A 14,830-nucleotide genomic window follows, 5' to 3' on the forward strand; every position below is an offset into this window, starting at 1 on the left:
GGAAGAGATGGTCTGTTTTTTCTCTTCATCTGTTCTATGCATGCATTCAGTTTCCACTTTTTAAACTCTCACATCTTGTCCTTTTTAGTGTTCTCTGATTGCTAGTCAGAAATATTTTAGAATGTGAGGACTTACTTTCATACTGCTGTAATGTTGCACGTGACAGGGTGAAAGATTCATACTATCAAAGTTTATTAGATATTTGATGCTATGGCTTTAGTGAGCTTTTTCCTTGCACGGAGCCAGGAGAGAATGTGAAGGCTTAGGTGGAGCCTTGTGTCTTATATTGCTGGCCCTGTCTTGCACAGGAGAAAGATTAGGAGATTTAGAGAGCTGTGGGTTACCTTTCGATGAAAGAAATAGTATTTAGCCAGAACACGAAGCACTTTCTTAGCAACTGGCATTAGTCAATCAGTTGTATAAAAGAATTCACATGGTAGCTTTCTGGGTTTTATCACCGTAACCCATTTAATGGCATGATTATGTAAACAGGAATATAGCTTTGAAAAATGACATTTGGTGTCACAAACATTTTTCTAATTCTTCAAAGAAATTAATGTTATTACTGTTTAGCCTCTATTCAGTTACGCTCTCTTGACAGTTAATGTTGGTTGCAGGCCCAGTACAAATTACTGTTAATAGTTCTTCTGCCGTGGGAAAAGTCAGTATGGAAAAGCAAAGTGCATCTGGTGGTCCCATCCTGCGCTGCATGAGGAATGGACAAATACACTTGCAGCTTAGTGAAAGAAAATGAGAATGCTGGTTTTCCTCTTCCCACCCATGCATACTTGGAGGGATATTTTCTTCTTCTTTCAAGTGATATTCTACTAGCAAAAATTGATTAGAGTAATACTTGAGTGGGTGCTTGTTTGGTTTGAATTTGGTCCTGTGCTGTCCGTACTGCATTTTCAGTGTTGATGTAACAGGTTTATGTAGGGACTAAAAGGCTAAAAGACAAGTAGGCAGAAGGAAAGAACATTTTGTTTGGGGAAGCCTGATTAGGACACACTTGAAAAATTACAGCTTTCAGTGCTTTGAGAAGCAGCACTTAGGTGTTGGAATGGGTAAGATGCTAGGGTTTAACTAACGTTACTGAAACCTATGGATTTTGTGGCTTAAGGCCTTTATATGTTCCCAGTATGTTGGATGTGGGTCACACCTGCTTGAAATGTTTATCAGGTTATGCAGCACGTTTGTGAAAGTACTCTGATGCTCTATCATAAAGAGTAACAGACAGTTATTTTTGTTTATGCTGAGAAAGTGATATCTTACGTGCAAGATCAGGATTTTCTTCTCTGTAACACACTATGTAATAGAGCTAATTGCAACAAGACTTTTATTCCTCCTTATGAAGCAAGGCAGTGCTTAAAGGCAGGATACCAGACACGATAGATGGACTGATTTACTGTGCCTAACTCTTTTTCTACAATAGAAGCAGCCTTTGTGTTCTACAAGCTGAACGTTGATTATGGCTGTTCAGGCAAAAGGATTCTAATGCATGATTCTTTTTCTGCGTCTTCTCTTTAAACCTGAATTTAATCTTCTGTGTGGATAACTGAGTCAGCTCAGCAGCTGGTAACATAAATTACTGTTTATTTCAGCAAAATTTTCCAATCTTCAGCAGCTTAGTAGAGGAATAATGTTAGAGAAGAGATATATTTTTACATCTTTTAAGATGACGAAGTAACCAGTATTCTATGACCAGTCAATTTGCTCCAGAATTGCAAGGGTCAGGCATCTGTATTGTGACATAGTTCAGTAACAAGTACTTACCTTTCTGCTCGAGTATATCAGTTTCATTGGCTCTTACTTTCATGTTCTTTGGCAAGTGGAAAACCTTCAGGTTTTTAGTGAGTCTGAAAGTCACTGTAAATTGCAGAATCAGATGGGAGCTCCCACAGAGAATGAAAATAAATCACCTATGTGCAAATGACACGTTGGTCATTCAGTGCAATGAAGCAAGTTGCAATTGTCCCATAAATGAGCAGCATTCTACATAAATATGTAAATAAGTAGCTGGGTATAGAGTGTTAACTTAGATGTTTCTTTTGCATAGACTGTGTGATCACAAATCCGCTTGGGTTTTTGGGTGGCAGTAGCTGTCATTTGAAATTACTTGATTACATAGCAGAGCACCTCGTGAGAGCATCAGTATTTCCAGCTGCATTGCTGGGAGCTAATGGGATTTTGTGCTCTGTCAGCTTACAGCTGACTTGAGGTGGGGGTTCTTCACCAAGAGGGTTCTCATATCATCTCAGGATATGGTATGGAGAAATGTTTTTGCCCATGTTTGGTAGCTCTAAGACCGTACTGTATTTTTAGAATAGCTTCTCTGAGAAGAATTCCAATGCAATTCAGAGAAAACCCTCTTCAAGATGCCACGAGTGCCCCTGGGGACCAATCAGCCTACTGGCTAACCCCTCTGACTAGCCAGCATAGCCAGGAGGCAGGAGGATGGCCTGCAGGCTGTGTGTCTGAGGGGCCTGCTGGGCAGCCTGCGAGAGCACTGAGTCACTGCACCCTGGGCACAGGCCCACGGAGGCTGGTGCCTTATGGATCATTCTGCTGATGGTGTTGCCTCCCTGACCAGCCTTTCTGGCATGGGATTTCCCCATAGCTGTCCTATAATGAAGCTGACTGGGTTTTTCTTGTAAAGGCAGTTGTGGATCTGGATCTGTTGTAGACTCGCATAATTTATTCTTAATGGCCATGTGGAATCATGCTAACTACAGTTAAATTATGTATGCTTATTAAAATGTTTTTGGAATAGAAACTTGCTTTTAAAATCAATGTAAAATTTTGTGTAGGTGTGCTCTGATGATGCTTTTTTTGTACTGTTTAGATTAATGTGACTTGAAGTGCTTATCTGAAGTTTGCATGTTTAGGCAAGTGTGCTTATTTGAAACAAACCAAAACACCACAGAGTCCTGACAAACACCACAGAGCATCCACACGTTCTGGTGTGTTAAGTCAAATGTGAGAAATCAAAATGTGGTGCTATAGATTTTTAACTTGTGTTTTCCAGCGTGCAGCATGATCCTTGTGAGAGTCAGGGGAATAGTTAAAGTGCAAGAGGAGACTTTAGTGTCATGTCTTTCCATTTTGGGAACCAGCACACAGCTTTCAGGGCAACAGCTCTGATCATGAAGACACAGGCTTTCCTTCCAGAAGAGCATGTGTAGCTGAGGGTTGATTTCCTATGGGATTATTATATAAAGGCATGCATTTACTGCTATAGTAGATTCTGTTCTCAAGTACGTAAGCATGGGTGTTGTTTTGTTTTTTTTTTTAATATTTCATTGACAAAGCTCATCTTGTTTCTTTCTTTAAACGGTTTTCTGAGATGGGCACGTGGTAAATCACTTTATTGTACTGTATGGTGATTCTGTTTGCAGTGTCTTGCCTCTGATATGTTTGACCTTTATTTGCTCAAGTACTTTTACGAGTTCATTAAATTGATACCAAAATTTGTTTGAAAGTGCCAGTAGTGTGTAAAACACTTGTATTTTTAATTGCAGTCTGTGATGTTTTGCCTTTAAATAAATATATTTGGAAAAAGCTGATTTTTATTAACTGACTATCTAGTTCCAGGAGAAAGAATGGAGAGGTTTTGTTTGCCTTCATTGAGATTAGTGTTACATTTATTATGATCATATGAACAATTTTGATTCCTTACCAGTAATCCCTAGCATAATAAATATGAACATTTCTTAATGAAGCATTATTTTTTCCATCTTACTGTTTTAAAGTGGTTTGTTTGACCTCTAGTGTTAAGCTATGAAATTGCACCCCATTGACACAAAAATACCTTTTATTTCAGAAAAGCCAGTCTCCCCCAAATCAGGTACATTGAAGAGTCCACCTAAAGGCTTTGATACATCTGCAATCAACAAAAGCTATTACAATGTGGTGAGTGAACCGTTTTTCTCCTTGTGAGCTTTTTATATACAGTAGAACCTCAATTAAATGCTCTTGCCACTACAATGAAATTAAGCCTTGTCAGAACCCTAGTGTTGAAACCGGATAGGAATTTTAGTGAGTTCTCACACAAACAAGATCATTTCAGTTTAATGAAATATCATGCATATGGATTCTAAGCATGACTCAAAATTATAGTCTAAAATAAGTGAATAATATGCATTACTGTAATGTATTCTGCTCATTTTACTTGCTTGGCTAGTTGTTAATTTCATTTCTCTCACCTTAATATGCAGTCGCTCTTCTCCAGCCACTATAAATTAATGGAATTCTGATGTATGAAAATGATTGAGAATATTTTGTTCTTTTGTTGAACAAGGCATTGAACAACTGGAATGATTTACCTTCTTTGTATTCATGCTTATAAATCGACTTGGTTATTAACTTCCAGAACCTCTCCCTTGTAACTGGTGAATTGATTTCATGGCAGAATTTGCATAGCTAGAAAATATGGATCACCTTTAATACGCATCCAGGGGTTCTACAGTGTAGTATTCGTACCTTTTTAATAGATAAGAAATGTGAAATTTAATCTTTAAACCTGATGTAACCATTTTGCGAAACCTTTGTTTACTAACAGGAGGTACTTTGGGAAGCAAAAACAGTGTGATGCTTTTTGTTAACCACTGCTCCCTGCTGGTGTAAGAAGAAAGCACAAACATTCTTTCCTTTTTCTTTGAACCACTGCCTTTGGTTTTCTTTTCTCTTCATCTTATTTGTCAGGGTTAGAAGGACCATCAGCATCGTTTCATGCTTTCATCTTTTGTGATTGTGGCATGGATAACGTGAGCCACCTGGGGAGCAGAGCAGCCTTGTGCATAGGCCCCTATTTGAAAATATGGAAGCACCTCCCTGCTCCTCCCCACTCACTTGCACGATGTATCTGTCAACAGCCGTAATTCCATGGTAAATGATGGGCTCTGATGCTTTGGCTTGTGTTCCACACCTGCTAGCCTTGATGAAAATGATTGACGAAGGCACATATCTTTGAATAGCAGAAGTAATGCTCTCACTCTACTACATGCAGCAACAAAATACTAGATTGCTTCCCTTTTTACTTTTTCCCTGTGTATCTTCATTAGTCCATTTTACTGTCTTTTTTTTTTTTTTTTGAAGTTGCTGTAGTGTGATGGTTGTTTCTCTTTAATTGCTGTTTTGATGTTAAAACCTATGGGTTTTTTCCCTACAAGTAACTGGAATGAATGCACAAATACAGCAAAGATAAGGTTTAATTGTTTCAGTGGGTGGAAGAGTGCTCTTAGTTCAATTGAATGTATATCCATTATGACATTTTAGTCAAAGTAAATTGACGTTTTACTTTTTTTTTTTTTTAAGCCTAAAGAGGGCTGCTAAATCTTAGGGTTTCTCTGATAGGTCCACATATTACATAAAGTCATAATAAATATACGTAATGTAATAAAACGTTGTTTGTTAAATTAGGATTTAGTTAAAGATTCAGTTTGACTGTGTACAAAATAAGTTAAATCTTATGCTTGCCTACTTTACTTAATAACTTAGGCCAGTTTCAGGGCTAACAGTTTACTTCATTGAAAATAAAAGAAAGTAAATGTTTAAAAGTAAATGGCTAAAACCATAGTTAAGGAGGCTAAGTTACAAAAGGCCATGCAGTTTTGAAGCAATGTCTTTGTTTTCTTTTTATAATTGTTTCCTGAATAACATATTGCCATTATCACAGAAATTTGAGTTACTATCCACTTTAGGAATCACAGAATCGCAAGGTTGGAAACGACCTGCAAGATCATCCAGTCCAACCACCCCCCATTCCTATTAGTACCACAAGCACTAAACCAGATCTCGTAGCTCCTCATCCAGGAGCCTCTTGAACAGGGACGGCGACTCCACCACCTCCCTGGGCAGCCATTCCAGTGCCTGACCACTCTGAGAGAAAAAGTTTCTCCTAATGTCCTACCTAAACCTCCTCTGGTACAACTTCTGGCCATAGCAGCTAGGAAGCAGCTAGCCATAGCTGCGTTCTACAGTTGTCTGTCATTTTCTGTTGTAAATGATAAATAGTGACATTGGTGACATCACACACTTAAAACCAGGTTATTTTTCACCTTGATCAGGTGCATTTATCTGATGAGATAAGTTTCCTTCTGTTTTGACTGCTAGCTATTTATTAACTAATGAGGATCTGTCGTGTCCTGAGGGGGAAAACTGACTTATCCATAGTAATATAGATGGTAAATTAAAGCATTGGCCCTAGAATATTATTATGAAGTCTGTCAGCAGTGAATTAGATAATTGTTTTGTTTTCACTTTTTTCTGCACTGTAACAAATACCTCCAATTGTTAATTTCATCACCTTATTCTTTTTGTTTAAAAAATGAGAGGCTGTGCTATAGCATGCACTTTGTTTCCAAGAGGTAAGACTTTATTGCTGTTCTTAAAATTTAAATTAGGGTAGATGGCATCTACATTTTCTTGAAACATTCTAAGTGCTTACTACGGCAATATAACCCAAATAATTGTTTTAAGTCATTAGTATGTAGTGGTATTTAAAGGTAGATTAACATTCAAACGGTTTAAACTGTGAATTGATTTTTTTTTTTTTCTGTTTTTGCTGTGTGAGCTGCAACTCCTGCTTTATGTAACTGGTCATTTTTACAGATGTGGTTCTTCCCTATGATAAGCATTTCATCATCAATCCACATGAAACCCCTACTAAAGGTCAAAAAAGAGTAGCTCCTAGTGAACTGTAGATGAAAGAGCATAGCCTGAGTTAGAGTAAGCATTAAAAACTGTGTTGCTGTCACTTGACAGCCAAGCGTGTTCTGGGACTGGTGTGCTGGAATTCCTTGCTTCTGTTGAGTTGTGACTGTATTCCTTCATACATACTAAGACCCTGTAAACCTCATGATTATTTGTTGCTGTCTTTCCTAGGGAAGGATTTATGCTGCAGGTAGCACCTGTGAGTGTGTTGGTCAGCCTGAGGAAAAGAATCAAAGGACAGTTCAGAGGAAACTCAGGAAGTGGTAGGAGAGGCTTTGCTAATCTCCCCTTCTGGGAAAACAACTGCATAGGCTCAGGAAAGTGCTTAAAATGAAGATGAGACTGCTTTCTTCTGTTCTTCATCTCCGTGTAAACATGTTCATGGGTTTGCAGAACTCCACTTGAAGTTTGTAACACAGATGGTGATGGCCTCTGTGCTGGTCTCTGTGCTTTATTAGTGGTGCCTCGCAGTTGGGGTTGCTTGAAAGTATGGGATGCGTTTGGTTTATTGTTACACTTTGCCTAGCTGGAGACTGTGGGTTACTGGAGTGACTGTGCTGCAGCATCTTCTCCATTAAATGCTACAAGTCTGAACAGGATATAATATGAACCAGACTTGTTGGAAGTGTTTCTCACTTGACCATGTAGAAGTAATTCAGTAGCCTGCCGCTGAAGAAGTGATCGTATTATTGCATGTTATTCCCTGAGGACAGAATGGGTTATGTTTTATTTTTTCTTGTTGATTCCTTGAGAATTTAAAACTTGGCATCCCGCATAAAAATTATCTTGGCTTAGAAGATAATTGTGTGGAGTATAAGCAGCTTTTCTAAAAGCTGGTAAAGAAATGGACAGCATTCTGTATGGTATGAGTATTTTTATAAGTGATTGGAAAACAACTGTGCCTTCTGAGGCCCTGCTTTTCAAGTTGGAGCAAGTATTTGTATTTATCAAAGTTCATGAATGTTTGAGAGGGCACTGGAGATAATGGGATACTTTTATGGTGCTTTACAGTGCTCCTCTTGAGATCTCTTTTAGGGAATATAGTCTGAGTTGCATGATCCAGGAACATTAGACATTGACTGCTTTTGCTGAACACGTGATACTCCACTTGAATGCTTTACTGCTTGCATAAAATGAGAATGTGCTGCAGGATCATGCCCAAGTGTTGCTATGAAATCTGCCTTTTTTCCCTCTGTTGGAAGGTGATCAGCTTTGTGCAGGTCATTTAAATCCATTTTTGGGTGATAGCTTTCCCCTTAGGGAAATGACTGGGGTTTTGTGTGACAGAATTGTTAACCAAGCTTGAATTTTCCATGCCTTGTGATTGAGAGAGCTTGTGCTCTGTGAGCTCAGTTTTCTGTGCCTGCCATTCATCAGTGTTACGGATTGTAAAAGCTGCCACTTCAATGCTGCTCTTTTGGTACCCAGACTTATCTGTGCAAATGTTGTGGTGGAGCTGTGGAAACAAGGTCTTCGAGGTCTCATGGGGTCTTGCAGCAGCCAGAACACACGGAAAACAGGAAAGGGAAGAAAGGTGATTATCAGAGTTTACGGGCAAGATGTGGATATGAGGAATATAAGGGTGCTCTGGTGCCAGAATACAGAATTGCAATACGGGGCACTTAATGCTTCAAAGCATAGCCAAGGATTTTATCCCTGTTGCTTCGTCATGAGGTTGGTAAGTCAAGCTGGAAGGATGCAGAAGTTCACAAAACAGATGTTTTAGAGTGATGTCAGCAAGACGTTCTCTTTAAAAACATATTCAATTAAAAGTATGTTGTATGGAAAAAAGGGAAATAGGCTGAATGTACTTTGAGAGGTGTTTAAAGCTGTGTTAATGTCTGAACTATTGTGCAGAATAATGTAAAGCAGTGTAAGAATATCTACTTCAAAACCTGTGCAAAGTATTTTTATTTAGTTTTTTTTTTTTTTTTTTCCAATTAACTTATCTGGTGGATGCTTTTACTGCTCAAGTTTTCCCATTTTTCCTCCTCATCCTTTACATCTTTTTCCTCCAACTACTTCTACGTATTCCAAAGAAAGCCTTCAAATAAAAATTCCAGTGAGCACAGGAAAATAATTGAGCTGTTAGACATGAAACTGATTTTATTTCAGCCTTCTCAGAAAGCTGTTTGTAGTAAAAAGGGTGGAAAATACTCTGAGAAAATGGAGCACAGTCCTTCAGTGTCTCTAGCAAACTTGTTGGTCTTTTTTTCTTTTCATGTTTTCTGAAAATGTTGTATTTCATCAGGTTGCTGTGTTTTTGTCCTTGCCTTTGTCTCCTTTTCCCAACTGATGACTTTAGCAGGAAGATTTTTGTTGGAAAGGCTGTATTTGAAAACGTTGATCTTGCATTTGGTTTTGAACCATATGGATCACAAGTACTTTTATGCTCTCATGTTAACAGCTGACTTCTTTTGTATCATATTTGTTTTAGAAAGCAGCATTTAATTTATTTTATGATCAATGGAAATGTACTTTTCTCTTGTTTTTCTTGCTTAGACCAGAGAAGACTAAAATCGTTTTTAGTGGGGTTTTTTTTTGAGTAATTTTTGCTCCTATGTTGTATTTCATGCTGTAGATTCCTATTTAATAGCTACAGCTTTCCTTGTGACATTCTTCTGTCATCATGTTTAGCAGAGAATGGAGACATTTTAATCTTCAGCTCAGGATTCAGATTTCCAACAAAAGAATGAACTCAAAAGTGGTCTCTCTCTTTCTCCAAATGAATAGAACCATTCAAGGAATAAGCAGAATCAATGACACCAATGAAAGAAACAGTGAATTCTTCATTGACATACTGAACTATTTAAAGTTATTTCATCAGGTTTGCATTTAGGAATGAATGGCTTTTTTTATTTCCTAAGAAAGAGTATTGACTACAGCACTGAATAATGCACTCAATTACAGTCGTTACTATAAATGCTGAAATGAGATATTGCTGTAGGCCTGGCAAATATGGCATGTAGCAAAAAAGAGGTTTGTGGTGTGGCTTATGAGCAATAATTCCCAAAAAGTTTTCAAAACGTACCGTGTCTTATGTTTTTGCATTTAACTCTGATGAATCTCCTGCTAGATCACTCACTGTTTTGAAGGCAAAAAATAATTTGTCTGCTAGAAGCACTGTAGATTTTGACGTGGTTCTCTTAAAGCAGGCTGCTTAGAGATGACTCATTAAAATGTTCTCTTGTACACAATTGGGAGTATTCCAGTGTTTGATTCATATTCATCCAAAAAGCAAGTGCATACTGTACATTTTTTTTTTTTTAAATTTCCTTGTGGTACTGTATTTTACTGCACTCTTGATGGAAGCTTGAGCATCCTCATTTAAAATGATCACTGCAGCAATACTAATCATATTGCAAAGTGAAGTCGTCAGTTATTTGATATTTATCAGTCTGGCCTTTTAGCTAGAACAGCACATCTGAATAAGCAAACTCTTTGCTAGTAAGATAAATTGTGCTGTAACTCAGACTGAGAAAACAAGTCGTTTGTTTCTCTTAAAACATCTAATGTGCTTTGCCATTTTCTGATCTGTGACCATTTTGAAGTGCACAGGAGGAATAATTACTCCTGGCTCTGGAAGGGCACTCTCTCTTTACAGTAAAAGTTAGCATAATGTAATTATTGTTAGCACTCCTGGTGTGTGGCTGAAGGGTAGCTTGTGTGGTTGTGTGTGTTTTTCCTCTTTGAGTTCTGTAAGTATATACTAGTTAATGCTTTTCTGCTGATGCTAAATGTCTGAATATAAGAGCGTTCTTTTAAATTTTCCCAGTGCTAAATAAGTATGTTTTAAGGCTGGTATTAATTTGAATGTTTTTGAAAAATACCCATTAGCCATTGTCATTTATTGTAGGTGCTACAAAATATATTAGAAACAGAAAATGAATATTCTAAGGAGCTACAGACAATGCTTTCGAACTACCTGCGACCATTACAAGCCAGTGAAAAGTATGTGAGTTTGTTCTAGCTTTTAAAATAAGGCTGCAGATGACTTGGGTATTGGGGAGGGCTTATGTCATCAAAACTGCAGTTCTAGCGTTAATGTGCGTTTTCTTGTGTGGACTGAGATCCTTGAGGCAGGGGGTTCTGTCTCAAGTTCCTCTCGTTCTTCTTGCTTGCTGACTTGGACAGGTTGATTCTGGCTCTTGATCAAAGGATCAGTAAGCATTTTTTTTTTAATGTTCTAGGTTTTGTTTAAGGACAAATACTCAATAACTGCAAACATAAACACGTTTTGTTTTACCTTGGCAACAGGTTAAACTCGACAAACACTTCATACTTAATGGGAAATCTGGAAGAAATAAGTTCTTTTCAGCAGATGCTTGTACAGTCTTTAGAAGAATGCACCAAGTAAGTACATGGCACACCAGATGGTGTAGAATTCTAACAAGCAAATTTTTTATTATTACTTAACTTGTGTAAATTAACATTTGAGATGAAGTTTTGTACCTCTCACTGTAATGGTAGTTGCTACAGCAAAAAAAAAAAAAAAAAAAAAAAAAAGTAATAGATGTGTAGATAATCATTCTTTGCTGGTACAGGTAAATATTGGCCCTGGGATGCAAATGCAGAGGTAGGAATTTTAAAATAGTTAGGAAACAATTTATAAGTTTCCCTAATGCAGTTGTGTGCTAGCAAGGAGGTGATAAAAAGTAATGTTTTTTTTTTTTTTTGTGGAGGAAGGATTTTTTAGGTCTCTTCTTAAGAGTGAAAGAGAACAGAGGTAGCTTATGCTGTGGTGGAACAGTGGAGGCAGGGAGGAAAGTGAGTTGGTTGAAGGACTCCATGATAAGAATTTTGGTCAATACATTTTTGTCCCAATCAATGGTAGTCATCAGATGTGCTGGGAGATGCATATAGAATAGAAAGAAAAATCTGAAAAAAAAAATAAATAAATATCAGTCTTAATGCCTGTACTGTATTATCTGAGAATCATGAAGCAGAAAGGAAAAGTGGCATGAAGAATGGAAACATTTCTTTTCCTTCTATAGGTTAGATGAGTTGTAGCAGGATGTTTTTCACTATTCCTGCAGTGAAGGTGTAAGAAAGATGAACATCACATTTGTATTTTCCGTGTAGGTTTCTGCTGTTGAAACTCTGCAGAAAGTGTAGTTCCTCTTCTTAAACTTGCTTGAGTTCTTTTCCTTGCTTGTGTTCTGATTTTGCCTGACCACGTGATGAGCTACTGTGGCTGCTAATCCAAATTTGCTAGTTTCCTGCCAAATCACTCATTTAAATTGCTACTAAAGGCTGAGACAAGTTTTAGTCTTTGCAGGGGAAGTACTGGAAGCACTTCACTGCGAGTACGAGAGAATGTCTTGGACAGAGGAGAAAATACCTATCTTGGCAGCACTGATTGTACTCCATGTATTTTATTTTGACTTCTTCCTCCTCTGTTCCTCTAAGCTGATCTGTGTTAAGAGGAAGCTTTGACAAAGTGTAAGTTGTATCTCCTCTAGACATTAATTTCTGTCTGGGCACGTTGCTGACTTCGGATCTCACGTCCTCCTACCATCTGGCTTCTCTCCCTCTCTTTTTTCTCTAGACAGCTTGTACTGGAGAGAATGGAAAGGAGCTAATGATTTAGCAGTGGAAGGGAGGCGTTCTCAAAATGATCTTTCTTCCATGCTGCATTTGAGTTAGAAGGGTATTCTTTTTGGCAAGTTCAAGTCAAACACGTAGCTGACCAAGTCTCAAAGCCCTGAGGATGACTGTATGTCCACGTGCTTAGATATTTTGTTGTCTTTTCTCTTATCATTTCACTTCCTACTGTTGAATTCTTTTTTACTATTATCTTGCTTTTATAAGTCACAAGTTAAGAAAATGTGCAGACTGTTGTCTTCCAAAACTTTTGATTAAGCAGCTTTTAAGAAAAATATTGCCTTCAAACAAATGTTCATGCTAGCTTCATTTTAACTTGATATGTAAATTAATGCTTTATCTTTAAGCTTAAAGCAGTGTTTTAGAGTTCTTTCTGTGATTTGAATCATGTTAGCACGCTCTTTCATAATGTCCTTTGTTTTTCTTCTGGGTAAGTGAAATATTAACATGTAATAAATTAGGAAACATAATGGATCATAGTAGGTGGGCAGAGGAAGTGATGCTTCAGGATTACTGAAGGGTTACTACAAATGCTTTTAATTATTTTCTTTTTATAAATATGCTGGTCCTGCCAAGTTATATTTTCAGTTCAATTTTCATCGTAGCATATCAACTTGAGCATCCAACTTCCTCCTATTTTGAATCTAATCCATCATAATTCTTGTAATATAGAAGAATGCTTGCCCTGCTGCCCTGGTTTTTGTCATTTTGCCATGTTTTTTTGGCTGGTAAACCTGTTCTCTAAACTCCCAGGCTGCAAATAGATTTATCATTTTATTTTATTTTTGGCAGGGAGCTTACAGTGCCATCATTCAGTCACTTCAAGCTGCAGCATCCGGTGTGTTGTTCTGTTTATTTTTTTTATCTTAAACTTGTCAGAGTGACCAAACACAGATGTTCTGCCACTTGTGGTGTTGCCAGCCAACATAGCTCAACAGATTCTTGCTCTTGTGCTTGCGAGTTTGAATGCTGGTTAAGTTCTGAATTCTGCTTGCATCTATTTGTCATTTTAGTTCTCTTTAATAAATCTTTGAATGTGAAACTTCCTGGTGCTTTCTTTTTGCCCGCACCTTGTTGACTTCTTCTGATCTTCATGTTGTTTAACATAGTTGCTTTCACGACACTTCATGCTGTAGTTTTTGGATTTTGGTGTGTTTTGGAGGAGAGAGGCATTTCGATACAATCAGATTCTGATCCTGTGTCCCACTTTCCTCCTGCCTTGCCCGATTTTCCAAACCTGAAAGCTCTGCTGGTGCACTGCTGAAGGTTTGTCCTCCTTGAACTTGTCCAGGTTGGTTTCACTGCAGTACAGCTGCTGTGCTCCTGAGCACTGCTCCATCTGTTGCAGTCTTGGGATTTTTTCTGTCTGGCTGCCTGAATGCTAGGGACTGGGTAGCAGATGCTTTGAGGTTACGTCTGCCTTTGCAGTTTCTTTTTATTGTTTAGCAAACAAAAACAGTGTATTAAATGAGTCTAACTAGCATTGAATGAGAATCTTCTGACTGATCACTTCTTTTCAAGTGTGCTTAGTTTTGATGGATGTCAAAGCACAGCAATGGCCAAGGCAGAGAGGTGCTGCTGGAGTCTTCAGCTTACAGAAGAGGATGTATGATGGCAAAACAGAGTAAGAGTGCCCCAGTCTCTTGAAGGAGTGGTCCATTGTTCTAAAGCTCTTTTCAGATCTGTGATCCAGTACCAAATCTGAGGAGTGTCTCAATGAACAAATCTCTCTCTATTTAATTATATCTGGGCTGATCCACGTGATCTCTACTGTTGAAATGCTGCTCTTTAGATGTTTTTGGAGCAAGTGGTTGATCAGATATCTCTTGCTGAAAAAAACTTGTCCATTCACCTGAGAGTACAAGCTGTCAGTCTGTGGCTGCAGTTCTCAGAGCGAGTTGTCTGGTGATGCCAGTATCAGCTAGAGTGCCTATGTATTATCTTCTCTGTAGCAAACTAAAGGCCAGCTGCTTTTTATGTAGCAACATACTTATCTTCCTGCACCATCACACCCATAGGGTTTTGCCTTCTTTTCCCTCACATCCTCCTCCTTGCTCATCGCAGCTATGTTTCTCATCTTGTTCTGGGATGGTCCTGGAATGTTATGGGGATTAAAAACGGGGTGGAGGGGAGGGAAAAGGTCTAGTTGTGAGCAAGAGAATGCTTCTCTGTAACCCAAGATTAATGGGTATTTCGGAATTGATTCTGAGTGTCTGTCTATCACGTCTGTTAAAAGTTTGTTCTAGTAGCTCCTCTTGCTTTTGGTTACTGTGACTATCAATAAATAAGGCTATCCATCTTAAGTGAACTTGGACACGTTACCTTCAGCTTGTGTGAAGGAAACATGCAGCTTCACTGATCTTAGAGAAGTAAGGTAAGCAGGTAATGAAAGGTATGACACTGAAGAGAGCACTGAAAAGTAGATTGATAGATTACAAGTTGAATAGTGTCTCAGTTTGTGAATAATAACAGCTTGGAAGGCTGTGAAAGTTTCCCTTATTTTAGCAACCCTGTT

At 38.1% G+C, this 14,830-nt stretch overlaps 1 protein-coding gene across 5 annotated transcripts in view; it reads left to right on the forward strand.

The window, feature by feature from the left end:
- Positions 1 to 14,830, forward strand: part of ARHGEF7 (Rho guanine nucleotide exchange factor 7) — a 106,040-nt gene that overhangs the window by 48,652 nt on the left and 42,558 nt on the right. For 4 of the 5 annotated variants that reach the window (XM_042809629.1, XM_042809626.1, XM_042809628.1 and 1 more), the window contains 3 exons: positions 3,821 to 3,909; positions 10,568 to 10,662; positions 10,969 to 11,064. In XM_042809629.1, coding sequence (XP_042665563.1) covers positions 3,821 to 3,909; positions 10,568 to 10,662; positions 10,969 to 11,064 — 280 coding nt within the window. Of the gene's footprint in view, positions 1 to 3,820; positions 3,910 to 7,175; positions 8,258 to 10,567; positions 10,663 to 10,968; positions 11,065 to 14,830 lie in introns of those variants that run through there. The other variant, XM_042809630.1, reaches the window with a different exon arrangement.

The sequence above is a fragment of the Centrocercus urophasianus genome, unplaced genomic scaffold (genome assembly GCF_019232065.1).
Source record: "Centrocercus urophasianus isolate 14NV4802_14NV808 unplaced genomic scaffold, USGS_Curo_1.0 seq_12, whole genome shotgun sequence".
Classification (NCBI taxonomy): domain Eukaryota; kingdom Metazoa; phylum Chordata; class Aves; order Galliformes; family Phasianidae; genus Centrocercus; species Centrocercus urophasianus.